Source organism: Pseudopipra pipra, chromosome 9, assembly GCF_036250125.1.
Source record: "Pseudopipra pipra isolate bDixPip1 chromosome 9, bDixPip1.hap1, whole genome shotgun sequence".
NCBI lineage: Eukaryota > Metazoa > Chordata > Aves > Passeriformes > Pipridae > Pseudopipra > Pseudopipra pipra.
The window spans coordinates 4,518,784-4,546,169 of NC_087557.1; the positions used below are offsets into that span (position 1 = coordinate 4,518,784).

The following is a 27,386-nucleotide window of genomic DNA, read 5'->3' on the forward strand; positions in this document are numbered from 1 at the left end:
TAAACCCCAGGGTTTTAAAAGGGTCTGCATCTTTGGCCAAGCTGCTTTGATCCTCCTCTTCCTGTAGGTTTTTTTGTTGGAATCTTTCTCTCCCATCACTTCTGTTGATTTGTCTTTCTTATTCAGTAGTCCTTGTGTGGTAATTCTTTTCATGGTAATTTCATTAATTCTCCTGTTTGTGGTGGTCTAGGTTACTTCATTTGACATCTGCTTTTAAGGAGTCCTGCTCCCTTGAATCCATTTATTTCAGCCTTTCTCTTGCATTTTATTTCAACTGGGTTTGCCTCCCTCAAGATCCAGTGTGAAGATCCAGACTTTCTGATGAAATCAAACAGTGGGTGAAGGAAGAAGAAAAGGTTTCATTTCGCGCTGAGATCATTGTAATAATGACCTCCAAATACATGATCTGCTGGGCTGATTGGAACTCATTGTGTCTGAGAGTAAGAGTGGATAAATTTGATAGAGCTGGTGAAAGACACAAGATAATCATGTTTGTAATGCAATTACTGTTGGTAGTCTACATTCTTAATGATACCAACCTGTCAGTTTTGCCTGAGAGTAAACTATGTTTGATGTTTGTCTATAGGAAGTGATGAAATAATGCACAAACTCATGGAATCTGCCAACTTGAAGGTGGCAGATGTTCCAGGCAGTCTGAGGTTGCTTCTGTTTTTCACCTGCTCTTGTTTTGACCATCAGAAAGAAGGTTATGAGCAAGTCTTACTGGCTTCTGAAACTTTTATCTTCACGTCATCCCTTGTTCCCTTTGTCTGATTCTGTCTTAGAGAAGGATAACTCTGAATCTTAAATTTTCTGATCAACTGCCAGCTCACTTTTCCAGGGAACAGAACTGAGCAAACAAGAAATATCCCTTAGGAGGCGAGACCTGTAGATTAGCCAGTTGACCATCCCAGTCTCTGTAAATAAAAGGCTTTTTTGAAACATGAGGGATTAAAAAGCACAATTGAGATTATGATCTGCTTTGCAGCTTAAAAACTTTGATGCTGAGTGTTTGGGATGGCTTGAAAATTACAAATTATAAAGGCATTTACAAATCAAAGTATCCCAGATCTTTGAAGACTGCCTTTTATGGCACCACACCTTCTGTACTAGTGGTAAACGCTCTCTAGCTGGCAGAACATGTATTTTCTACAGAGTGATTCTATGACATCTTAAAACTTTCAGTGTAGGAGATGAATGGATTGATAGACACTCTTCTCACATTCTTGGCACGTCAGAGAAAGTGTGTGCAGTTAATGTTGAACTTGCTTCCATTTACTGTCTGAAAGGTTAAGTGCTGTGGTCTTGGTTACTTCCATGTTCAGAAATAAGACAAGAGCTGGCAAAGAGAACTAGTGTGTGCACACGAACCTATTCATACCTACAAAGTTCCATGAGGCTTTCCTCATTTCTAAGGTTTCATGGATCACCTAAGAACTCCTTGTCGCAAAGAAAGTATCTGCTAACTTTCAGCAAGAGCTTTACTTTTTATCTGTTCTTAAACTAGCAGCCAGATATGTTCATAGCTGGGAAGAGAGAGTCCTGCATCCTTATTCTCTTGATGTTGTCAGCTCACAATTAACATTCCAAGCGTGGGAATCCATAGAGGCGATGTTTAAAGCGAGAAGGATTAAAGCTCCAGTAATTCAGGAGAACTATTAATACAGAATCACCTTCTCTTATAATTACATATTTGGAAAGAACTGTGGGGCAAATGAAGTTACAATTTGTCTGCCATTGGGGTTAGTAAAAAGGTTCATTTTTCAAACAGTCGGTGCTTTCTAGAGGGTTCCAGTTTAATACCACAGGTACTTTTCATGTCCTGAAATTGGGAGCTTTTTCTGTTCATTTTAGTGAATAGTTTATAGCACTTTTAATGATTTTGAAGATTTTTAAAGGGTAAACAGTGTGTTTACAGTATGATGTAGACTTTGCTTACTGCAGAGAAAAAAATCTCTTGTCTACTTGTGGGGTTTTTTCAGCAGCACGTCAAAAGTCTAGGAGACAGTGCGGGTATTATCCTAGAAAACAAATTGAACAACTACAATTCTGGGCATGGTGGCAACAGAGCATCTGGGTATTGGGATCTTTGAGTGTGGCTGGCTCTTTTCCCATTGTCTTCCCTCTGCCTGCCAGGTTCCTAACTAAGCGGGAACAGAAGCTGATGCAGCGTCGGCAACACGCGGAAGAGTTGCTGGAGTGGAAGCGCCGCCTGGATGCAGAGGAAGCAGAAATACGGCGGATAGAAAAGCAGGCTCTGGCTGCCTGGGACAAAGAGCTGCTCAAAACCAAAATAGCCAAGAAAGAGCTGGGGGATCAGAGAACTGAGCCCAAAGGTAATGGGAAGCAGGGGAAAGTGATGCAAATGACAAGAGTGAAGCATAATTTGACACAGTGATTGCTTGGGTTTGCACTTTCTTCCTTTTTCAATGTTTTGATGGTGGTTGTTCTCTGGACACTCTTAGAATCTCAATTTCTGCACTCTTTACTGCCTTCTGTTGCCTTGTTCTTTTAGCCCTATTTTACACTATAGTGAAATGTGTATTTCTCCTTTGCTGTTGTATCTTCCCAAGTGAACAGTGCAGCATAAGCCCACCGGTCATTTCTACATACAATTTAAACTATGTTTATGTCTTTCAAAGCAGAAATATTGCAATATGGCATGATTTTTTTCCTGATAGTCTTTTAAACTTATATTAAAACCATTTTCCCCAATAATGAGCAGTGTCTCTCGTTGTTAGCCTTAGTACTGTTGGTGAGGATGGCTCCTATCAGGGGCTGCTTTGCCCTTGTCTTTGTTTCCAAAAAATTGAAAACATGTTTTTCTTCCCTTTATTGTTAGTGCAACGTAACTGTTTGAAATGTGCAGGTGTGCTAAAGTGTGCTAGGGTGTAATTACTATGAATTATGCTATAGTGAGGAAAAATTAAATTCCCAGGTGTTGGGAGATACAGCTTTACTGTTCTGTCTTAAGTGGACCATACTTTCAGCATGAACCACAGAGAACTGGATTGCAGTGAGAGAAAAATAATCAAACTTCAGGGATTCTTCTCAAAACAATCGTTTTTTCTTTTTTCCCCTCTTTGCTGAAAGCAAATTCAAAATCATGCCCTATTACTACTTGTCACTGAAAGAAGTCATGTGGATTTCAGGCATTGTAAGACATTTTAAAGATGATACATGTATGAGTCAGTAAGTTCCAGTGAACAGAAATTCAGCATGAATGCTGAATCCTCATCAATATTTGAGAAAATACACTTACTTTACATTAGTTGTATCTACTAGTAAGCATTGGAGCCCAGACCTGCTTCAGAAGTTGTTCCTTTTCCCAGCCTTTGCTCAAACAGTGAATAGTTCTCCATGGCTGCCTCAGTAATGCTGTGACTCCTGCGGAATTTAGTAAACAGGAATATCGAAAACCCAACTTATTATTTTGCTCGTTGCCATTTGAGAGACTCATGATGAAATCATAACATTAAAATGTTTTCTGCAGCTACTGTAAAGGAAGCAATCAATTCTAAATTCAAGATCTGGCTTGCAGATTATATGCTCCTCCATGACTTCTTCAGACTAATAGTGACTCTTGCTGGTGTATGGTCAACTGGAAGGACTGGTTTCCCTAATAATCTTTTTGGAGTGTGTTGTCTGTAAAATGGTAGAATATCCCGAAAACCTCTTTATTCTCAATATTCAGCAATCATTAAGAATGTGAGGCAGTTATCACAGAATTCTTTGGGTCGGAAAAGACTTCTGAGGTCGAGTCCAGCCTTTGATCACCACCTTGTCAACTACAGCATGGTACTAAGTGCCAGGTCCAGTTGTTTCTTGAACACAAATCATAGTTTTAAATCATAGTTTGCTAGTAAACATGCTTATTCTTGCTAAATATTCCAATATCAATGTCTAGGTGAGTGAAATAATGCTTATTTGACATGGATTGGTAGCAGTTAATACTTTATATGTAGGCAGCATATAAAGTATGCCTTCAGTCTTATGCCTTCAGCCTCTGCGTACAAGATGGTGCAAGTTCTTACGTGCTTTGTTTTTTCTCATTAAACCTCAGAAACTGCTAGTGAAGAAGAGTCTCCAGTGCCTTGCTCTCATCTGAACAGTGAAAGCTCTATCCCAGAAGATCTTGGCAGTCTACCTGCTGAGTCTGTCCCATCAGAGCCCATGGGCCATAGACAGCCAGAAAGCCCAGATCAGAGTACAGTTAATGAAGAAATGGCTTATTCTGAGGAGTTCAAGTCCTCCACCTCAGCTGGCAAACTCGTGAGTGACCTTTTCTGCTGTATGCACTCCCGCGCTTGTGCAAGGCTGTCAGAGAAGTAGTCAGTACAGCCATCCCAGCTGCAAAGCAGACATTATTAACTAAATCTATTTTCTGTGTTGGTGATACCATTTCACATTACTGTGGGGAATCATTGTGATCAGACGTGTCCTTTGAAGTCTTGAGGAAAAATTGCTTCCGCACAGTTTAGGTATTTTTTAACTTGTGGGTGCTCTTGCAAAACATTTTGCGTATGTCCCGTAGGTATGCACTGTTGAGTGGTGGAACACTGACCCAGTTTGCCAGTGTGAATTAGCTGTAGGGGAGCTTGTTGCCATTGTATAAATTCTTTGAGGCCATGGAAACCATGCTGTGTTTTTCTGCTTTGCCTTATTTGCAAGTAATGTATCCCAAAGTATAGCTACAGGATGAAGAACTGAGCTGTAACCTCGTGCACAGTCCTTTGGGTTTCATTTTATGTCTGCTTGCTACTTAATTCTGCCTCGTTCCATTCCAACTGTTACTTATACTTGGATGATAATTTTGATGAATTTCCTCCTGATAACTTTGCTCTGTGTTCAATAAGACAGAAAAAGCAGAGTCTGTGGGGTAAAAACCCCTCTCATCTAGACTTATTCCAAATACTTCCTTGGGAAATTTCATGAGAAGACAGTGAGGTCTATATGTGTCTAATATGGGCCAGAAAGTTATGTTCAAGGTGTGTGGAAGGTTTGTGGGATAATGTTGAAGCACTAAACAGTGTTTTGGAAGAATATTTGCTCTTTGAATTTTTTTGCCTGGCCTCAGAGAAATAGTGCCCTGTTGTTTCAGTGATTTAAAATGACATCTTGCACCCCTTACATGAAGTGGTCCTTTCGATTTCATTAATATATTTACTAGGAGTTCCTACTGCCCTAGTTGTTACCAAATAAGATGACACCAATGTATTGAACACCTGTGAGTCAGAGCGTTGTCAGTTCACTTAGGTGGTAATGGAATAATATAAACAGGTTTATTGGAATCTAAACTCAGAGTAAGCAGTCAACTACTGCTGCTCTTGGTGGTTTTGTTTTATTGTCTAGCAAAGATTAAAATTCTTCTTAAGATTGTTGTGTAAGTCCCACTGTTTATGAGATGTTCTCTTGTCATGCTGTTCTTTCCTTGTAACTGGCTCCTGCTGACAGTGATCTCCTATTTTCAAACTGCAATTACTTATTTATCCTTTTCTTCTCTCATAGTCTCCTCCCAGAAGCAGCATACCTCTATCAAAGCAAGACTCCAGCAAAGGCAGCCACAGAACTGGAGGACAGCTACGTTCCCCTGTGAGGTCTCACCAGACATCTCACAACTGGTCTGATGAATCCTTATCTATGACACAGTCAGGTAAGTGTGATATCCACTTGGGTTTAAATTGCTTTTTCAGTGCTTTTGCTTTTAACAAGTAAATTTGAAATGCAGACATAGCTGTAGAGAAGCAGACAGACATTCCTAGAAGTTGCCAGGGTTTAGGGCTTGTGGGAGTATTTTCCCATTACAGTTTTCATAGCTTCAGCTTAAGAAGACCTTAACCTAAGAAGTTCTATACATAATCTCTTCTTTTAGAAAGCATACCTGCAAACAGGTATGAAGAAGGCAAGAGTTAACAGTTAAGGTGGTCCTAAAATTTAAAAATACCTCCTTCTGAGCACAGCCTGGCTCCAGGAGCAGTACATCTCTGATACATGCCAGTATGGCTGAGCCCCTTGGACCTGCACTGCCTTGTGCACAATCAGTGGATACTTCAGGACTTATCTTTTTATTTTTGGAGGAGGGTTTGATCTGTGTGCAGTAAAATAGGATCCAAGGTTGCATTTTGAGCTATAAAATACAAGAGGTACCATACGGACTCTTTATACTCTTTTATCCAGTATCCATGCTGGCTGCCAGTAAATGCTGAAGGAGAGCATATTGGAAGTGAAGTGGTACACAGCAGCCCTTTCCCTGGTGTGCTTCCAGTCTGTTACTCATGTGGGTTACAGGACTTCTGAGCCACCATCATCCACTCTGTTCAGCTTTGAAGTCTATTCTGACCCTTTCCACGCTTTTAGCCTCTAAAACATCTCATTTTCCACAGTGGACTTGATACAGCATCACAAAATACTTATTAGCAAGTGGGATGGCATTTTCTTGCTTTTTTTGCTTATTTGAATCAGTAAGTCTTTGGTGGAGAAAGAATTAGGAGGTTCTGTTGTGTGTACTGACTGTTTGTGACAGTTGGATAACTTACTGTGCGAACTGAGTATGTAACACCTACGTACTGACACTGAGTAATTTGTGTTGGGATTCTGTCTGGAGAGAGTTTGCAACACAGTGATGCTTTTCAGCACCTTGATAAAGTTATTTTCAAGCTCTGACTCAGCAGCCATACAAGGGAGCCATTATGAAATGTAGAGCAAGCAACAGTGAAAATAAACTTCTGTAAAATGAAGTCTCTGCACACTGAAGAAAGGTGTAAGAGGTGGGAAGGCGATCAGGCTGGTGCTGGTTTCACAATAAATCATTCCATGGCAAAGAGACAAATGTTCTGAGCTGAGTAGTAATGAGGTCACTGCCCTGTCAGTCTGATGCACGCGTAGACAAGGTCGTCAGAGATGAAAGCATGTGCAGATCTTTCCCTTATGAGTTGATCAAGAAATGCTATAATTACATAGTGGTCACTTACTGTTTGGGAGGAGCTGTTAATTACAGTGGCATCACAAAATGCTCCTGATTAGCAAGTGAGATTCCATTCTTTTTGTTTAGTTTTTTTTTTTTATTATTCTTTAAATGGTTAACAACAGTTGTCAATGGAAAAAGAATACAGCAGTTTGATTGCATTTACTGGCTGTTGACGATGGAATCCTTCATTATAGGGGTTTGTTATATTCAGAAATGAGGTGGATTAGCAAAATGTCCAGCTGTTCCTGCTAGCTGACCAAAACATACTGGTGATTTACTTTCTAGAATATTCAGTAAAGTAACTGGCATTTTTGAGCGTATTTTGTGTTTACTAAATGTCTGTTTGTTGCTTTGCACAGAACTGTTTTGTGAGGTGCAAGTTTATAAAGACTGAAACTGAACTTTTTCAGAAACCACCTCTGATCAAAGTGACATCGAAGGACGCATCAGGGCCCTGAAGGATGAGCTACGGAAAAGGAAGTCTGTGGTTTACCAGCTGAAAAAGGAGCAGAAAAAGAGACAAAAGGAGAGACTGAAGGCCCAGGAAGCCAGTTTGATCAAACAACTGGAGGTTAGGAACAGTAGGAAGAAGGGTGAAGTAAAAGATTGTTAGCCTTGGATAAATACCAACAGCTCCAAAAGACACATTATTGTTATTGAAACATGGCTGTTATATAGAAACATAGAATGGTTTGGGTTGGAAGGAACCTTAAAGATCATCTCCTTCCAACCCCCCTGCCTTGGGCAGGGATACCTTCAATTAGACCAGGTTGCTTAAAGCCCCATCCATCCTGGCCTTGTTGTGGCTATTTAACTGTTTTTGATAATAAACCAGAGCCTTGAGGCAAAAATGCTGTTCCCTTTTAAAATATCTTTAATGGGTTACTGGCAGTGTTTAGGAGGCTTATGTATGTTTATACACATTAGTATCCTATCTTGGATTAAAGAGTGGTTGATGCTCATGTACCTTGTTTTTGCAAGTAAAGTGTTGAAATTTCTGGGATTTGCAACTGTTGAGCCTTAAAAAGTTAAATGGATTGTTCTACAGAGAAACCAAGTGCATTCTTCATTAATTTAATAGGTTTTGATTGTTGAATTTTAGTTATGGTTTAGTAGATTAACAGCAGTGATTGTTGTCCATGTGCAGTCGTATGATGAGTTCATCAAGAAGACTGAAGCAGAGCTGAGCCAGGATCTGGAGGCATCACCAACAGCCAAACCTCAGATTAAAACTCTCTCCTCAGCTGCTGCTGAAAAACCTAAGATCAAGGCACCACCACTCCATAGGTAACTGGGATTTCTCCTTCTTTTTGAGATTATTCTGGAATGGTGATGATTGCTGCTTTAGTGCAAGGAGAGCTGGTAACTGCTCTTCCTTAAAGCACTGGATATTGGCAGTATTCTGTTGACCTATTTGCTGCTCTCACCAGACCCAAAATAGATAAGGTCTACTGTGCCTGTAATCATATACATCTCACTTTTGTCCTGCCCAGCCTTTCAGATCCTACTTGCAAGTTTTTTTCTGAACAATAATTTCTGGTTGTGCAAGAATTGTGCCAGATGGTTTGTATGGATTAGAGACCTGAAGGAATTCTTTTACCATTTTGGTCACTCATTATGCCTGTTGCACTGTGTGAGGCAACTGTTCATCTTTGCAACTTAAATCTGGGTTTTAAAAGGTAGAGAATTCAACTGAATTCTGCACTTCCTACTGTATTTTAAGTGTTTCATTTTCTCCAGCAGATGGTGCAATTTTAGTGCATTCAAGTAAAAAAAAAAAAAAAAAGAAATAACCCAATTTATTTTCTTTTTCTCTTTTTTTTCTTGTCTGGGGAAAAAGACTGAAGTTCAATTAGTCTTTTAAAAAAAATGCTTTCCAGGACTTGCCAGACTCTCCTCTCTGCCCCCATTTCTACTTTTTAACGTCACAGTATGTTGACAAAGCAAACTGCTTATGTTATCACTGGTGTGGTATTATAGATGCTTGTATTTCCATTTTTATTTATTAAAGAAAAAAACCCAACACACTCTGGTGTAACTGTAATTCATGCAATTTGATTTTTTCAATTTTAGGCCTGAGACAGCTAAAAACTGGAAATCACTGACTGAATCAGAGAGATCCAGAGCATCTTTGGAATCCATTTCAGAACACGCAGGTATGTAGCTGGAAGAAACCAAACTACAGATGAAGAATTTGAAGACTGACTGTTTTAAAATTTTTTAACCTTTTCCTTCTTGACTCAAGAAGAGGTTTTAAGAGGGGATGCAGACTTCATAAAACCATAATGATCAAGCTGGGTTTTCACAGTTTTTATTTAGTAGGATTCTAGTTTTGCTGTTTCCTGAATATTCAGTATTTAGTTTACTCCTGCTGAGGTTTGTTTGAAACCATAATTAAGTGACAACCTTTTTCCTTCCTTTTGTTTCCTGTTCTTTTATCACTTGAGGAAAGTAAGGAAATGAAAAATAATGAAGAACTCATGAATAGGGGTTTTTTATTATACTTTTCAATGTTTTGCTGTTTATCATTATCAATTCATTATCTCCCATTCTAATCCTGGTTGTATTTGTGGCTTGCAAACAAATAACTGAGCCCTTACTTTGGGATAGTGGTACAAGGAACAGTATTAGAAGGAAAGTATCAAAAGGAAAGCATTAGAACCTGGAACTGAATGAATGTTCCTCATGTTCATAGGGCAGCCAGAAATATATATTCCAAGGCATCAGTTTGTATATTTTCGCCCAGAAATCTTGATGTTAATTTAGTTGCCTATGATTGCAGTTTTCAGTAAAACTGTGGGTTATACAATCTGCTGAAATTCACTTGTTATTTTCCTTCAAGATGCTGTGTCATCAAGATCTGAGAGATCTGTGTCTGTGCACACCAAGACAGTGGCTGTGACAGATGTTCATGCTGGAGAACCTTCTGGAACAGCTTCCTCAGTTCTAATACCAAGGAGTTCCAGAGCAGGATCTGGTGATTCCTTAAATAGTGTGCCTTCATCAGCTCTTCTGAAAGACATAAAAGACATTAGCAGGGTATCCCCTGCGTCAGTGAACAAGGTGGTAAACGCTTCCAATGTTGATGCTGCTGTTAGTCATAAATCTGAGATTACAGAAGATGTGGAATCCATAAAGTCAGAGGAATATGAGAGTGAAGGTTCTCATGTTAAGCCTCTGGAGAGTTCTGATGTCTTGTTGATGTTAGATAAAGAACAGGAGAGCTCGCTGAACCTCTGCTCTGAAAACAAACACTCTCAGAAGGAACTGTTTGATTTGGGCGTGGAAAGTCTTCATGCTACAGAAGAAATCCTAGAACAGAGACTGGCAGATAAAGAGCCTGTAAGTGGCCCAAGTGTAAAGGAGTCTCCTAATAAGCTCAGTAAATCTGCAGAGGAAAAAGGTTATCTGCCTTCAGAGCAGCTTTTTACTCAAAAAGAGCCATCGTACTTTGATGACTTCGAAGGATCCTCCTCCAGAAAACAAATGTCAGCTGAAGAAACACCTCCTGGGGAGCGTTACAAAGATGACTTCGAGGGATCCCTTCTCTCCGCTAACGCGGAGTCGCTGAGGGAGCAGTCCCAGCACAGGGAGCAGGCCAGCAGGAGCAGATCCACCAGCCTGGGCAGCGATGGTGAGATCAGTGAGTGCCTCAGTGACAGGTCTCTCTCTGGCAGCATGCATTCAGAGAGGCTACTGGAACTCAAGTCCCCAACTGAACTTATGAAAAACACCGAACGCAGAGATGTGGAGCCGGAACAGTCCCCTACCGGGTCCCCTCTGTGGGCCCCTGTTGCAATCACAGAAGAAACAGATAGTTTGTCAAATTTCAACATTGGTGATAGAGTACTTGTGAGTAAAGTGCAGCCTGGAACGTTGCGATTCAAAGGGCTGACTAAATTTGCCAAAGGGTTTTGGGCTGGCGTGGAGTTGGATAAACCTGAAGGGAACAATAATGGAACTTATGATGGTATTAAATACTTTGATTGCAAAGAGAAACATGGTATCTTTGCTCCTCCTCAAAAAATCTCTCACATTACAGAAAGTATCGATAGCCAGTTAGACACAAATAAGGATGAAGACTCATTCTTTGATGACAGACTGGAGAAGCAACACAAAGCTGAGCAGAAAGACAGAGGAATTTCCAAACCTGGCAAAGAGGATGAAAGCCAGAGCAGAAATGCAATAGAGAACTATTCCCAGGATAAAGCTCCTGCAGATAGAGCTGTTTCAGAGGCTTCAGCTGAGGAAAGGGTTGATGAGGAGTTGTCATCTAAAGCAAACAGCATAAAGGAGATTTCTGTAGCTACTGGTTTATTTGCCCAAGAACAATCAGTGGTGGCTTATCTGAAGGATGCTGTAAAGGAGGAGGCCACCCACACTCCTCTTGTTTCTAGTCTTGAGGATGAGATTTCCTCTGTTCAGTTGGATGACATCTCAGATTTCCTTTCTGAAAAACTGGAAAGGCAGAAGACACTGGGAGAAGAATGTACTGAAAAGTTAGATGATCTCTCTCCTGGTGTCGTGGAGAAGTCTGCAACTCCACTTCTGGATTTGCTGACAAAAGAAAAGAACCAGTTAGAAGCACAGCTCAAACTGCCACTCAGAGAGGAAGAAAAGTCAAAAGATCAACTGGAAAAGGTCAGTTTGCTGACTGACAGCCTACTTAGAGATTTTGTGAAAGACACAGTCAATCAGTTACAGCAAATAAAGAAGGTCAGGAATGAGAAAATACAGCTCAGCAACCAGGAGCTCTGTGATGTGAAGGAGGAATCCTGTAGCCCATCCCAGCAGGTTGAAAAGCAGATTCCAGACGGACTGAATAACTTCTTCCTAAGTTCTGATTTGGAAGATGACAGAGAAGAACTTTCCTCTCCAGACATGTGTCCCAGACCAGTGAGTAACAGACATCTTGCACTAATTTTAAGAGCTGATTGTTCTTATGACTGGTAATGATTGAATCCAAGGCATTTTGTGTGGCACCAGGTTTTCTCCCAGGTTCTGCTGGGCGATGTAGAGATTACCTGTATGTACGTGTCTTACAAGTTCCTTTGTTTGTTCCACATTCAATTTGTCTTTAATCTTTACCCTCAGTTTTTATTCTAAAAATGGCAAAATAGACTCTAAACTTACTTCTATCTATTCTCAATATGAAAGAGTCATTCTCAAACATAATTAGTTGCTCTTGAGGTCATTTAGGTGTCAGCCTGCCCTATCCACTGAACTAATATATGATGAGTAGTGGAAGTTCAGGCTTCCCCAGAATAACCATTAATGGTACAGATATAGGACTTGTCCTTTCTACTAGAGCTCCCAGCAAACTTGTCTGCTTTGCCAAGGATCTCAGTACTTGGTCACCACTGAAAGCTTCAGCCTGTTTCACCAGTGTGGGCACTCCTTTGTCACTGAAACAGCCATCACCTGCTAAAAGGTTTTAGGCTGTTGATTTAGATCTGAGACTGCTGGTGAGTGAAATGAAAAGTTGTGTGTCCCATTATCAGTCTTTAAACCAGTCAGCCTTTCATAAACAGGTAGACATTAGGACAAACAGTGAGCAGGATGCTCAGCCTTTTAAGCTCTGTAGGAACCCCCGAAAGTATTCAAGGAACCCCAGGTATTTGATTCAAAACATTCTTAATTTTCCTGTGAGCTATTTCTTAATTTGCCTGAGTATTTGTGCATGTACTGCCAACTACATCAGTAAAGCATTTAAAAACATAAGCTGAGTTAGACAATGATGTGACAGACACCCTTTCATATTTATTCTGTGGATCTTAATTCACAGGAGAGTCCAGTGTTTGGTGCCAGTGGTCAGGAAGAGCTTGCCAAGAGACTGGCAGAGCTGGAGCTCAACCGTGAGTTCCTGAGTGTGCTGGGAGATGATCAAGACTGGTTTGATGAGGACTATGGCCTGAGTTCCCGTAAGCTCCAGCAGAAGGAAGCCGAGGAGCCGGCAGTGCTGCCCCAGGTGGAACTGCAGAAGGTGCCGACAAAGCCGTGTGAGGAGCCCCTGGCAGTCCCTCACACTGCAGTGGAGGTGGAAGGTATGGTCCATGCAGCAGCTGAGGAACTCTGGAAGCTCAGGGAGCTGGGCCACGATCTTCAAAGCTGCAGCCTTCGTTCAGACCTTAGTGGTTCCCTCCAGGAGCAGGACACGGACACGATAAACAAGCAGGTTTATAAAAAGGTACAGCCTTCAGGCATCTTGGTCTTGCTCTTTGAACATTTACCATGGACAACAGAAGCCGTAACTTTTACTTCTTTCTTTGTTAAGGTGGTATTTGATTTAACAAGGGAGATCTTCGGGGAAATCTTTGCTGAGGATCCTAATCTAAATCAGCCTATTTGGATGAAACCATGTAGGATTGCATCTGCTTATTTTCGCCGAGTCAAAGATCCAAATGATCTGGATGAAATCAAGGTAGGAAGAAATCTTTGTTGTGCATGGACAGTGAGGTGAAAAACATTGTACTAGCACTTACCTGAAGTGTTAGATCATAACAGATGAATCCAGCAAGAGATGCACTCAGAAAAGAAAGGAGATTGTAAACCTGAAAGGGTATTTGTCAAAATGATCCATTTTTACTCAACAGATTTGCCTCCCTGTCCTTTTGGCTGTTATTGGTTGCTTTTAAACCTTAGTCCTCTGTGTAGAATTGCCAGGATGACCTTGATCTTATAAAATTGGTATGCTGACAGGCTGCTGCTTTAGCAGATTTCCATGGAACTCTGTATGGCTAAATTGGAATGGATCCAGTGATAGGGTTGGGCCAAATGGGATGAGATGGATTTTTTACTCAGACATACATACACACCTGTGCCAGCCTCACTGAGGACAGCAGGATTTGCCCAGAGGGACCCAAAATCTGACTGGCAAGGGCATTGTATTTAGCAAACCAGAGGAGATCTGTTAATGACGGTAATGCTTAAGAAAGGACAAAACCCCAAAGAGCTAAAGCCTGACTGAACCTAGGTTAAATTTTTAGGGCTGGACATTTCAGAAAAAACTGTCTCCCTGAAAGCACTCAAACGAGAACCTTCCATATGGCTCATCAGGACATAAATGAAGACTTCCACCTGTACTATTTCTTCTGAAATTGAGGAGGGGTTGACAATATTTTGATTAACCTGCTGAAGATACAGCATGTTAACTGTCTAGAAAAGACAGAAATAGTATCTAGATCACTCTGTTAGTGGAGAAGACTTTCAAAAGTGTGTGGCAGGGGACAGCAGGGGCACAGGACAAGGACACCAAATGGCCACCCTCCTTTTCTTTAATATTCTCCCATAAAGTGATTTGTCAGAACCTTCTGTTTGTGTGCTGTTGAATTGGAAGTTTCTGTTCTCATGATTGCTACAGCAGTCAGTGCCTTTTTTTTGCCCCCCAGCTTGAGTTTAATAATTGTCCTGCCTGTGTAATGCTGCCTGAGAGACTTCCAGTGTAACTTTGATGCATACACTGTGTCTCTGAGCTAAACAGAAAGGTTGTTCTCCATTTTATAAAGTGACTTTTTAGGGGAGGTACTTTGTGCATACCTTTCATTTCTTAGCTCAGATGTGATAAATCTCACCTTTACTGTTCTGTAGAGCTTCATTGCAGCTGAAGTGCTGAAGTTGTTCAGCCTGAGGAAGGAGCCTAATCACAAAACAGACTGGCAGAAGATGATGAAATTTGGGCGGAAGAAACGCGACCGAGTGGATCATATACTAGTAAGTGAATGAAAATAGGCAATCATGTCAGGTGCTTCCACCAGGCTGAAATGTGGCATGAGTGTATTTTCAGTATTCAGTCATGCTGTTTAAAGGGTACAAAGTGTGCATGAGGTATTACAGAGGGTGGGTCCTGTGCCAGTGAGTTAAGGTGACTTGAGTGAATTCTGCCTACTGATTTGACTGGAGTATAAATTTGCTCACTCCTAAAAGTTTAAAGCATGAATTTACAGAGGGAAACACTGAGTTATTTCACTAAACCTTTTCTTTTGGAAGGGAATATGTTTTTTTTCTTTTACTTTAAGTTAAAATACTTTAATTCTGAAGTAATATTTAATTGGAGACGGTGGTACAAAGAACTTAATTGAACTAGTGAATGCAGCTGCCACTGGGGCAGAGACAGTTCAGTGTTAAAACTGCCTAAGATGAAGCATGTCTGGCTGTGTACTGGTCTTTGAAAGTTACTTGTTGGGTTGTATTGCAGGATGATTAACATCTTTATTGGCTGTAATGATAGTGAAGGTTCTGCTTGGGAATATGAGTCGTCATTAACACTGTGCTTCGCTTAATTGTACCTGAAATTGATTCCACACATGCACATATAAGTCGTGTGGTCTTTTAATTGGCCATCACTGGGAGGTTTCCAACACAGAGTTTTTCCCAGGGGTTTAATTGTATGTAAATAGAATACCTATGTATAGGTCCCAGTACATCCTGATAGGCTTGATTCTGGGATATGGAGGTTATGAAAATGTGCACAAAAAAAATCTATGTTTAGATCCCCAAGAGAACTAATAATAGAGCTACTGTGCTTGTGTACTAACTACCTAATTTCTTTGCAACATACTTAGAAAGATTCCTGACTGGAAAAATTTTTTCTAGTTGAAGTCATCCAAAGTGCTTCAGGTGAAATAAGTTTGAAGTTCAGAATCTGGTCTGTGATTTAGATGCAGACCCAGACATCAAAGATTAATGAAGCTCTTACAAGTTTGGCTTAATAAATAATGTGCTTAATTTTATTTTGTTCTCACAAGAATATGGTAATGAAATTTTAGCTGAAGACTGGGAATAACTCTGTGAAGGTTGCAGAGTGCCATGCTTTAGGAAATAAGGCAGTCTCAGTGGCATTGCTAACAAATTTATACTGTAATTTATACACTATCAGAGAAACTTCTAACTGAAAACCTAAGGAAATAGTGTTCAGTTTCCCTTGCCCTATTTTATTAAAAGTCTCTATAAAACATGAAGTATCTGGACAGCTTTCTCTGTCTCCTAATCAGCCCCCAACTTGTACTTAAGGTCGTGGGTTCTGTAGTAACACAAATCCAAGGCCAGAAGTGGATATACAGGTCAGTGCAAGACCTGCTGCCTATTCCCTAGTAACTCACAGTGTAGCCCTAAACCAAGAAGTCAGTTTTGGAGTTTTCCAAACTCCTGAAAGGGAAATTGAGACTTTTTTGGTAGGTTTAGGTGCTGTAGAAGCTTCTTTAAAAGTCACAATTGAAAATGGTTTATTCAGGTTTTTCTGGGTATTTAGCCTCCTGCAATGTGCAGGGGATGTCATATGAGTACATACATGAGCTGATTGATTCTCCACATTACTTTGCTGCTGGTAAAGACAATGACTGTTAAAATAAAACGTGATCTTTTTAAAGCAGAAATTAACATTCTTATGCTTCTGTTATTTGCATTTAAACTTTGAGCACAGCTTCTTCACTTCCCCTTTAAGTAAAATTAACCTTAAAATGAAAACATCCCTTGACAATTTTCTGTGGAGACAACCTGTGTGTTTTAGTGACTTTGAGAGGATTGAACATGCTGACTGTCCAATATTGCCTGATCCAAGAGCTAGGCATGACTTTTATTTCTTCTTTGGGCACAGAAACCAATGCCAGGCTATTTTATCCAGCTTACTCTCTCTCTGATTATCCCTGGGTGTGTCCTTTTGGGTTTATTTTACTAAACCCAATTCCCCGTGGTAGGTTCAGCCTTGTGGGGAAGGGGCATGCTGGGACCTGTGGGTGACCACAGTCAGCTGTCACACCTGCTGGGAACTAAGGGGGATGTCCTTTGTACCCTTGCTCTGCCTTTAGGTTTGCTGCTTCCTCCAAACCGTGCATCTTTAGTTGCACTTTCGCTTTCGACTGCACTTTCCTAACATTGACACGAATGTGGTGTCACCAATATGCAGCCATGTTTTAGTGCCAGTGACAAAAAAACCATCTTCCTCTTGTCCTTTTTGCATCACCTTTGATCAGTCATCTCTGTCTTCAGAAAGCATTTGTGTTGGGATGCCTTCAGGGATCTCTCTGATCTGCTGGATAGTTGCTCAGGTTACTAACGTTTACTGCAAATCTTGCTTTCAGGAAACAAGTACGGGATGTTCACATTTATGAAAAGCTACTTTGTTTAAAATCAAGTGAAGGGAATGTCCATGTGTTTGCTTTCCTCCTCTTATGTCCCTTCATGTTGCTCCTTTATGACGTGTGTGCAGTCTGTGCTGTGTGGAGAATGTCAAATGTACCCGTAGGCTGAGGTGCTGCATTTCGGTACATCAGGTCTGCCTGCACCTTCCAAAACATGTTTTTAAACTACAGCAAAACCCCTCATATCTCCTTATTTAAGTTCAGGTGCTAACAACAGGTTGTTTCCACTCCTTTTTTTCCCACTTGGATCTTCAGCCAGAACTCCCTGTGCTGATCTGTTTGTGTGGGGCTAAAACAAACTCTGGCATTGCTTTCCCTGCCAGCCTCCCTTCCCTTTTATCTGGAACTTGAGAAAGCACAGCTCACACGATACTGCCTAATCTGTGTGTTTAGTTTTCACACCTGAGGAGCTGCCAACAGAGTGCTGAAAAGTGCTTGATCTTCTGACCTGTTGACTTAAGACCCAGAATGTTTCTTTCTATGCAGCAACTCTGCAACAAAGCAGGGCTGTTCCTACCAAACTGGCTTAGTCAGAAATCCCACTTCTGCAGCACCCCAGATCTAAACCCAGGGGGAGTGCACAGTAAGAAGAGTCTCAAAGCCTGCTTGTGTGCTCAGTTGTGTGTCTTAAGATTTCCAGGCACACTGAGAGCTGTGAGAATGCACCTGCCTGCCTTCCTCCTGCTGGCATTCTTCCAAGGCACTAGTTTATATCTGGGTTTTTATTCTTTTCAGTCTCCCAAATGGTCTAGTGACTCCTTAAATGTCATTTATTTTGGAGATATTCATGGTTTTGAACATGAACCTCCAGAAACTGAAACATGTCAACTCACTCTGATTATATTACTTTAAGTGGGGTTTTTTGGGTGCTGTGACATTTATCAGATGGCCAGCAGGATTGTGTGACCATGCTATCTCCTGATTTTCCTTTTGCATGTATGCCTCCTTCTTTCTTTCTGTTTTAAAACAAAAAGTGTGCATACAAAAGAAAGAGCACAGAGGGGAAAAAAAAAACTCACAGAGCCTTCTGCATTGCATCACTGTTTATCTTTTCCTGTAGCATGAAATTCAGTTTCATTAAAACTGTAGTTCTCCTGACTGCCCAAGTGCAGTGTCTCTCTGGTATAGAGCTCTTACTTCCTGGTGCAGTTTTACTTTTGTCATGACAGTGTGCAGGAACTTAAATGCTGGGCAGGTACTGAACACAAGGCAAAGCCCATTTCCATGAAAGCCACAATAGTTGTCAGATATTAAGCAAACTGTCTCCATTGCTTAGGAGCACTTTGTGGTAACACAAGGAGTGGATCAAACCTTTCCCAGACAAAGGATTCACAACTGCTTTGGCTCAGATGGCTGCAGCCAGCATGGCAGTGTCCACACATGTTCTGAATACACTATAAACAAGACTTGCCTGCAGCTCTGAATTGCACATTCTCTCAGTTTTCCAAAAGTATGCTCGAGGAAGTCCTCCTAATGCCAGAGGAAATTGTGCACTGTGCCTCTGAGAGAGAGGGGAATGATAGAGGCAAGAGAAAATTAATCACAATACTGTTTTCCTGTCTTCATCATTCTCCTGCTATTAAACATCCAACCTTTCCCTGCCTGGATCAAGTACCTTCTCTAGGTCTTGGCTTTACTTTTTAGCAGTGAGGTGGCTGCTGGCCTGGGAGGGTCAGGCAGAAAATCACATCAGTCAGAATCGTGCAGCTGCTCCCGGTTACCAGCCTTGGACGTCATCGGTCAAGGTCCCTGGGCGTCCCCCAGCACTTGTCTCCACCCACCTCCTTCATCTTCAGGATCTTCCCCCATTTCCAGGATCTTTCCTGCAGCAAGATCTTCACCTTTTCACTTTGGGTCCCGTGGTTTCTTTCCCAAACCACTTTTGCTTTTAGGGAACCATTCTTTCTGGCACCACCTCTTCTTTTCATGACCCCGGTCGTCTTGCTTTTCCTCATCTGAATAGTCTGTGGTGCAGACACACCACAAATGATCAGTCTGCAAATTTCTCCTTCTGTCTTATGCCTCTTTATTGATGGGAGGACCTGGAACATGCTGCTGTTGTTTATTTTATCAGAATTTACAACCAGCACATACAGGTTGCAGGCAGCACATTTCTGTGGGAGAGTTCAGGAGTCTTTCAGACATTCACCCCCACACAGACCCACACCCAATTATCTGCCTCTTGTTAGCCTACCATTTACATTATTTTTTCACCTGCAACACTCATTGGAAGTTTGATTGCCAATAATGTTACTTCTTCCTTATTAATAAGAAGCCTAATGAAGCCATTAATGCCTTGTCTTTGACAGCTGTGTGGGACAAAGGCGCTGGCTGTGCTGGCACAGATTTGTAAGCAGGTAACGTGACTCTTCCAAAGCTGTTTGCAGGAAATCCCTGCCCCTCTCCCCAAGCTCTTAAGAGAGGAAAGGAGCTGTCACGCCGACACCCCATTTATAACTGAGGCCTCATGAACGGCTGCAAGTCCTGCAGCAGTGCCTGGTTCCCCAGGGTTCCCATAGCAGCCTGTTCTTGGGCTTCTCACCGTGCTTGGGTTATTGAATCATCATTATGCTACAGCAGCTGTCAGCTTCAAACCAGACCAGCTTCTGGGAGGTTTAGCTTCAGGCAAAGGGAAGAGAGGGTGTTTGGGCTGTAGTTCATGTCTTCTCTTTTGAAAACAACACTATTACTTATTGATCCTGGGTTAGTGGATTTTTCAGTGTGTTTAACCTTGGTTTGGCAGTGTTTAGGTGTCTGCCCCACTTGTACCATGTAAATGTATTTTGAGTTCAGAGTGTAAGATTTATGGTCAGAGGAGATTTCTGCTGAATCTGAGTAGAGAAAGAGCTTTCAACAGGATTTTTTTGTCATTTTAAATGCAAGCGATGTTTGCATCCATTCTTTCTTTTCTAAAAAGTTTGAGCTTTGTTAGGGGGTGTCTGCAATACTGAAACAGTCCCTAAGACAAATTTTAGTAAGTATAATTGGAGATGTCCAGTTTTGGAGACTCTCAATAAAACTTGATTTGCTGAATGAAATTAAATATTTCAGTCTGATACTAAACCACCTATTTGTCACTGACCAGTAAAAGAGGATTTTCCTTGTCAACCATTTAGGAATAGAAGGAAATAAGTCCTCTTTGAATGTAATGGTACAAAATTCCATTTGTGATAATGCTGTCAAATCCAGTGAAGCATGGAGTATTCTGTGCAAATCCAACAGAGCATGGAGTATACTGTGCAAATGAATTGTAATGCTGTCTTAAAACATATGCCAGCATTTTATTTTCCTATGCAGAAGAATTGGAGAAGTTAGTTGTTTCCTTAAAGTTCTTTAAACTGAACTGCAGTAAAGTCTTTTCTTTTTTTTCTTCCCCCATTCAAGGCCTTTGCATCATTTCTTAGCAGTTCAAACCTCATCGAATCAGCTTCTTGCAAATAACATAATTAGGGACTTTTAACAGAGCTTCCGCTGCTGGACAAGAATATCCCATTATCTGAGTTCTTTCAAGTGAAACTTGTGTGGGAATATAAAATCCTTTAAAATAGATGCTACAGTGAAAGGTAGAAAATGTTCATGCAGTGAAATAGCCTGGCTCACAGGGATCTGTGTTCATTTTGCTATTCCAAGCATTTCCTGTAATCTCTTACAAAGACAGATATGTTGTTGGCAGATACACACTGTTTTGGACTCTTTCTGGAACTTTGCAGGGGATATTATCCTAGAGCAACAGAATTGTAATGTTTGTATTGCCTTTCTCCCTCCAAGGTGCAGGAGCTCCACGAGGAGGAAGCGCAGTGGGTGAACTACGACGAGGATGAGCTGTGTGTAAAGATGCAGTTGGCAGACGGGATCTTCGAGGCCTTAATCAGAGACACTGTTGATGTGCTGAACCAGATAAATGAGAAACAGCGGAGGCTGCTGCTTGTCTGACAGTGCTGGAGTGAGCTCAGAGCTGCAGAACCACGGAGTCAGGGCCTCCCTGACCTCTGACCTGCTCTCCACCCGCTCCTGCTGCGGCTGGACTTCCATGCACAGGGTCTCAAGGCAGTTCAGATGCGATGAAAGGAGCCTGAACTCGCATCTGCTACCACTCGAGACCTTACTTCAGATTTATTGTTTGAAACAAGCTGATCCCTCACTCAAGGCTGCTTTGTGGAGTGCTCAAGACTGTTCGTGTGCCAATGCATTTATAGCACAGAACTGTCAGCGGCTGTCTGGGGCCCCAGGCAGGGGCTTTGACATGTTCGGCTTCTTCCCTGAAAGGGTTGGGTTGAGTTGGGATATTGGCTGTTTTGCTGGAATGGCTGTCAGCCATCAGTACTCAACTTATCTTTAGAAATGTGAGTAATTTGGAGAAGCAACAATTTGGTCAGGTTTTGGTCGTAAGTGGAGACTTACCGTACTGAACAGTGTTATAATCTTAACACCTCTTCTCCTGCAGCCCTGACAATGTGCATCAGTTCCTTCTGCTCCAGAGCCCATTTAATTCACTTCTCTGTGAAGCTGGTTTTCATCTTTCTTCTGTGATGTGGTACTAAGCATGGTGCCAGCCCAGTCCAGGGAGATTAGATGATGTTGCTTCCTGCATACAAGTAAAGAATTCTTGCTGCTTTGCCGATGTAACTTGCTTCAGTCCTGAGGCGGAGCAAGACAACGGCCGCCTAATGTGTGAAAGATGAGCCCTTGGACAACTTTCCTCCTACCGTGTAGCACTTCTCTTCCTGGAGCACCAGCTGCTCCCAGACAACGGATACTCAGGATTTTCTCAGGCACGAGACATGCAGGAGTGGAAAATGTTTCCTCACAAAAAATTTGGCCTTCAATCCCTCAGCTTTCTCCCTCACTGTCACCTAATAAATTGGAGAAGCTGTTACTTGAACAATTTAGAGAACAGAGAGTATTCACCAAAGAAAGCGGTGTCTGGTGCTTGACTGTCTGCATGTTTTGTGCTTGTGGGTTTTTTATTTATTTTCAGATAATTTATTAAGTGGGTTATAGGAGAGTGTCCTGTGCAGTTGGCTGCACTGTCTTGTGTTTTGGGACAGACGAACTTGAGAGAGCATCTGGTTTGGAGACTTCCAAAGTCCCATATTCTTCGCACAAAACCTCCAGCTTCTCGAGGCAGATACGAGGGGGGTGAAGGTGAGAAGAACCAAACCTCAGTGACCAAGGACTAGGAGTGGAGTTTCACCACACCTGGTTCGGAGACAATGGAGAGTTGAGGGCGCTGAGCTGAAAAATGATGTGAAAATTCCCAGCTCCATCTGTTTCCTTCCTTTCCCAGAACTTCTGCACCATGGGCAGCTGTTACCTGGTTGGTTTGGTGCTGGATTCAACTGCAGTGTCCTTCTGCTGAGTGCTCGTTCCTAACCTGTTCCTCCCGTCCTTGTGTTTTTCTTGGAGGAACACGGACAATCTGGGGTCGAACTCTGATGCCTTAATAGTGGATGTCCCTGTTTGCTAACCTGGGACGAGACCCAGAGGAAAGTCAGATTCTCCAGACATGCTGGAGTGCAGAAAGACGCTGAAGCCTCAGAGGTGCCCCAGAGATGCTGTGGCTCACAACAGACGTGGCGGGGAGATCTCAACCATTTTGTTCACCTGCTTGGTTCTTGGGCTCCCCACTGTGCACACCTCTGCTGCTGCTCCAGTTTGGTTTCTCTTTTCCACCTTTTTTTTTTTTTGGTTGGGTCATTTAATGTTTGGGGGGTTTTTTGAAAGATATCATTGGAATATTTGCATTTTGCACGATGACACACAGCTGGTAATTCTTCAGGGACAGCACGGGGAAATGTTGGATTTGCCAGAGGTCCATGCAGATTCTCAGATGTAGTGTTGCCAGCACCTCACTTGTGAGTTAATGGGGAGCCATATCCATGGGAGCTTAATGAGTGGAAGGAGAAGGAGGAGGTAGTGGTGGATAGGGGCACATCCAATGGGTATATGCATGTCTGTCCCGCAGTGGTGGCCCTTCTGGCTGGCTGGAAGTCTGGTCAAGCATTGCTCAGCTTTTTTTCTTAAGTGATTCATTTGTCCATGTAAAATGTCATGATGCTGAACCAGGAAGCTCTTAAGACAGAAGCAAACTAAAGCTGCTAGATTTAACCAGCATGGTGTCACTGATTGGGTCACCACCTCAGATTCCCTTTCCTGGGTGTATCTTTTCAGTAGCAAGGATTGCTATTTTTATAGGTAGCAATTAAGGAAAGAGGGCAGAAACCTGCAGTTTAGGTTTGCACCTGGAGCATCAGGTTAGGTTCTGTTCTGTAGATACCATGGTCAGGGTTGAGAAGGTTGCCCTGCATGCCCAAGGCTTTTTGGCCGTTCTGAGGGATTTGTGGGGTGTTTCTGGTCTGTCCAACAGCAGGGAGGAGGTCGTACAGTCAGGCCTGACAAGGTACTGCAGTCTGTTGGAGATGGTATACCTGTTTATACAGGTATAAACTGCTGGCTTTAGAACCCTCAACAGAAGCAGTAACTGTTTTTACAGCTGTTTGGACAGAAGGAAGCTGTGTCTAACTAATGGCTTTATTCCTTTGCAGACATCACTGTTTATTTTCGGTAGCAATCCTTGCTAGGAGCAACCCTAAAAAGAACGTACATGAATTACTTTCTCAATACCTCAAGTGTGTTGAGTTGCTTTGAGTTGAGTGTATGTTCAAAACCTCGAGTGGGTTGAGTACTCGTGGACTGATCATTGCAGTGGTTGGTTTGGATTGGGCTGGTAACAAGGAGATATGGGGAAGCCTGGGGTCCCACAAACGGGCTGAATTCTCTACTTCTCTCCCCAACTTCTTCCCCTTATAAGAACAAGATGATATTCCTGGGTCTGCTTATCTCAGTGCAACCACGTTAGAAGATTCAAGGCTTGAGACATTTTGCTGAGACCCACGAGCTGTCCAGGGCAGTGGCTGCCATCACTGGGGAGATGCCACTCCGTTTTGGGAAGGATCCCAGGGCCAGGTGGGAAAGCCCAGGCTTGTGAGGACATGGGGCACGAGTACCTCTCTCACAGCAGGACGCTCCATGAGTTGCACTGTGGGATATCAGTACTTCTGTCTTTCAAAAAAGGCTTGTTGCTCATAAGGTGGAATGAGGGATTGAAAAATCCCATCTTGTTCCCTTTCTTTTCTTGAAAAAGTGGCCTTAGCTTTTTGCAATACTTGAATAAGTGTGTACCTGCAGAAGACCTTCAGTAGCACAGTGACAGAGACCTTTTAAGTGACTATTCTGCAAGGAACTGTGTGCAGTTCCCACTTTCATATCCCTTTGCTACCTTCAGAATATTAGGAAAATACAGTACTTTTCAGCAGAGAAACAGTCGGATCTTATAAGGTATTTAGTGCATCTGAAGTGTTTACAAACCAACTAAAATGGAGAAAAGCAAACTATCAAACTTATTTGTAATTTAAGCGTTAAATGCAAGATTATATACAGATGAAAGAGGAATACTGTAATTAACCTGCATTTACTAGGGTTTTTTTCCCTTGACTTTGCAGAGCCTTTTGATACACATTTGCAAAGCCGCCTTTCGGGAGGCTCCGTCTCCCCGTGTACTGTGCTGTGGAGATGCTGAAAAGAAACCTGTTTACTGTGTCTGTGTAAATAACCTGGTAACTTGGGGTTTGGGCCAGTTTCAGCTCGTGTTCACATCCACAGCAGCTTTGCACAGTAGACAGACCTGAGGATGTGGAGGGGTTGGGGGTTTCTTTTTTTTGTAATTAAGAATTGTAAAATAACCAGGGTGGTCCCTGTGTACACCAGTGTAAATATCTTTGGTAACTGAAATGTACTTTAAGAGAACAAAATCTGTAAATAAACTGATTTATAAATTAATCTTGTTTCCTGGTTTTTATAAAATGGAGCTTTATAATTACCCAAATGGTTGCTAATTCTGAAGGTGTCCTGGAGATTTGTCCCTTGTATGTTCCCCTTTCTGCCTGATGCTGTACTTGGGATGCCAATCACAGTCCACAAAATCCCATTAGAGTTGCCTTAATTATAATCATAACGTTATTAGAATTTCCTTATTGTTAAAGCTGAGTGTTGATGAAAACAGAAAATAGCATTAAGCAGTCATTGCAGGAGTGTACTGCGGGAGAAAAACTACTCCTTGTACAAGTTTGTTTAAATTGAGTTTTAAAAACTCATGGTTTAAAACATTTTTTGGGGAAGCTATTTTTAATGCTAACCAACAATCTGGGAATTAAATTCTGCAGAGAGTCTTGGGATCTTTGGGATCCCTTAATTAGGCTCCTAGATTGTTACAGCTCCACAGAGCTGCTGTTACCAAGCACCAATCACTTCTTCGCTGATGGGACAAGCGTTGCTTCATGGAAACTTTATGTATTGGTGGGACTTTCCTAAATCTTTGCTGTTTTCTTTCCAGCACAAAACAAACCCAAGCCACTGGGTCCTGGAGAGGTCCTGGAGCCCTGTAAGAGGACGGCTGAGCACCTGCAGTGCCAAACCACAGGTGTGTGGGCACGTGGTGATGGAGTGGCAGCGTGAGGTGTGTAAGCCCAGGTGTTTATCGAGCCTCCTCAGTGCCTGTGGCCACTGCTGATCCGGTACCTCTGCTGTGTTGTGGTGCCTAAAGCCCAGCAGAAAAGCTTTGCTTTTCATTTACTGCGGGTCTGTACGAAACCCAGCGTTGGTCTTTCCAGCTTGGAGGACGCTGTGTGACAGTCTGCTCCTCATCACCCTCCTCTGCCTGGGAGGGGTGTGTGCGTTATAGGGGGAGCCTGTGTAAACTAAACCATTGCCAAGGCGTTGCTCAGTGCTGAGCAGTTATTTGTTATTTGCTTTTCCTTAAAGAGGTACCTCATCCTGGAGGAGGAGGACTCGCTGCATTCACTGAAGCAGCTTTGCTGCAGTCCCGCAGTGCCAGTGTGCAGTAGGACTGGTCCTCAGTGGAGCGTGCCGGGAACACCATCCACAGCCCTTGTGCAGGCAGAAGCACGTCTCGGCCCTCTGAGCTCAGGGGGTTGAACCAGCCAACTCAGCGGTGGGTCGTTCATGTCCAAAGGGCCGAGACAAAGTGGTGCTGCGGCCCCTGTGCGCTCATTAGCGAGCAGCAGGAGAGCATCCGTGTCGCGGCTTTCCTCGCCCCGCAGCGATTTTGCTCCATGAATCCTGCGTTTTTGGGCAGTGATCTACTTGCAGCCATCAGCATCCATCCCTGGAAGTGGCTTTTTCACATTGAAAAAAAAATTGATCTGCGCTTTCCTGGCTGAAGAACCGGCTTCCTTTAAAATGGGCTCGAGTGGTGGGAGCGCTGCCAGGGCGCTCCGGCGGGTGACACAGCAAACTGCTGCCTTGCTGCTGCCCTTGCCCAGCATACCCAGTAATCAGCGTGATGAAGGCTCTCATTTCCTCATTTGCAAGTCTACGTTGCTTCACTTCGGCGCTGACTTTCTACCGTGGTGTTTGTGCAACTCTTCCCGGCATCCTCGGAGCGCGGTTGCCTGTGACAGCCGTTTCACCTGTGGACCTGGTGCAGCTCCGGGGTTGGGCAATAGCAGGCAGCCGCCTTCCCGATGGCACGCTGGATTGAGTGGGACTGTTTTGGTGCCTCCCTTCCTGGGTACCACCCGCTCCCAGGGGGCGTGGTGCCAGCTGCAGCCATCCCACGTCCTGAAATGCCTGGCAGAGCGCTGGAGCACTTGAAATGTTGACTCTGCTCCAGACGCCGCCGTGCCCTGCCTGGCACAAGGGTTTCTGCAATGTCCGGGCTCTCATTAACACAGCCCTCGGAAGAAAAGGAGCTGGTGGGGAGCTGCTGAACGCCAGGAGATTTCAGAGTGCAGGAAGGAGAGGAGGGGGGCTGCCCAGCCGCTGGCACCCAGCCCGGAGCATGGGCCATTGCCTGGCAGGAATGCAGATGAGATGTAATGGAGTTTGAAAGCACAGGGCACTCTCTGGGATGCGGGTCCTGTGGGGGAGGGAAAGGCACCCTGTGAGACCTGGAAACTAGAGCAAACAAAACCCGTAGCCCCAGCCCTGCACCTTCCTGCTTGTTCCTGAATAAGGTGCTGCAAAAATTTAGGGAATAGGAGGAGAAAAGAACAGCTCTGTTTTGGAGGGTGAGAGTTGGGCAGGACCAGGGGCATGGTGGGGGTACACTTGGAACATAGATACCTTTGTTTGCTTTTCAAGTGTGCTGTGTGAGGATGGCCTGGAGCAGGTCTGGTTGGTTCCTGCTCTGAGTGTTTCTCTTGGCCCCAGTGTTCCAGTCCTTTGCTCTACCTGTACGAGACCTTCCATGTCCCTTGGGCTGT

At 42.9% G+C, this 27,386-nt stretch overlaps 1 protein-coding gene across 13 annotated transcripts in view; it reads left to right on the forward strand.

Moving 5' to 3' along the window:
* CEP350 (centrosomal protein 350) overlaps positions 1 to 24,942 on the forward strand; it is a 68,751-nt gene extending 43,809 nt beyond the window's left edge. For all 13 annotated transcript variants that reach the window (XM_064664189.1, XM_064664197.1, XM_064664192.1 and 10 more), the window contains 11 exons: positions 2,137 to 2,336; positions 4,064 to 4,272; positions 5,509 to 5,653; positions 7,378 to 7,538; positions 8,115 to 8,254; positions 9,041 to 9,123; positions 9,810 to 11,863; positions 12,753 to 13,154; positions 13,242 to 13,388; positions 14,555 to 14,677; positions 20,872 to 24,942. In XM_064664189.1, coding sequence (XP_064520259.1) covers positions 2,137 to 2,336; positions 4,064 to 4,272; positions 5,509 to 5,653; positions 7,378 to 7,538; positions 8,115 to 8,254; positions 9,041 to 9,123; positions 9,810 to 11,863; positions 12,753 to 13,154; positions 13,242 to 13,388; positions 14,555 to 14,677; positions 20,872 to 21,036 — 3,829 coding nt within the window. In that variant the 3' untranslated portion in view covers positions 21,037 to 24,942. The remainder of the gene's footprint in view (positions 1 to 2,136; positions 2,337 to 4,063; positions 4,273 to 5,508; positions 5,654 to 7,377; positions 7,539 to 8,114; positions 8,255 to 9,040; positions 9,124 to 9,809; positions 11,864 to 12,752; positions 13,155 to 13,241; positions 13,389 to 14,554; positions 14,678 to 20,871) is intronic.
* The last annotated feature ends 2,444 nt before the right edge of the window (positions 24,943 to 27,386 follow it).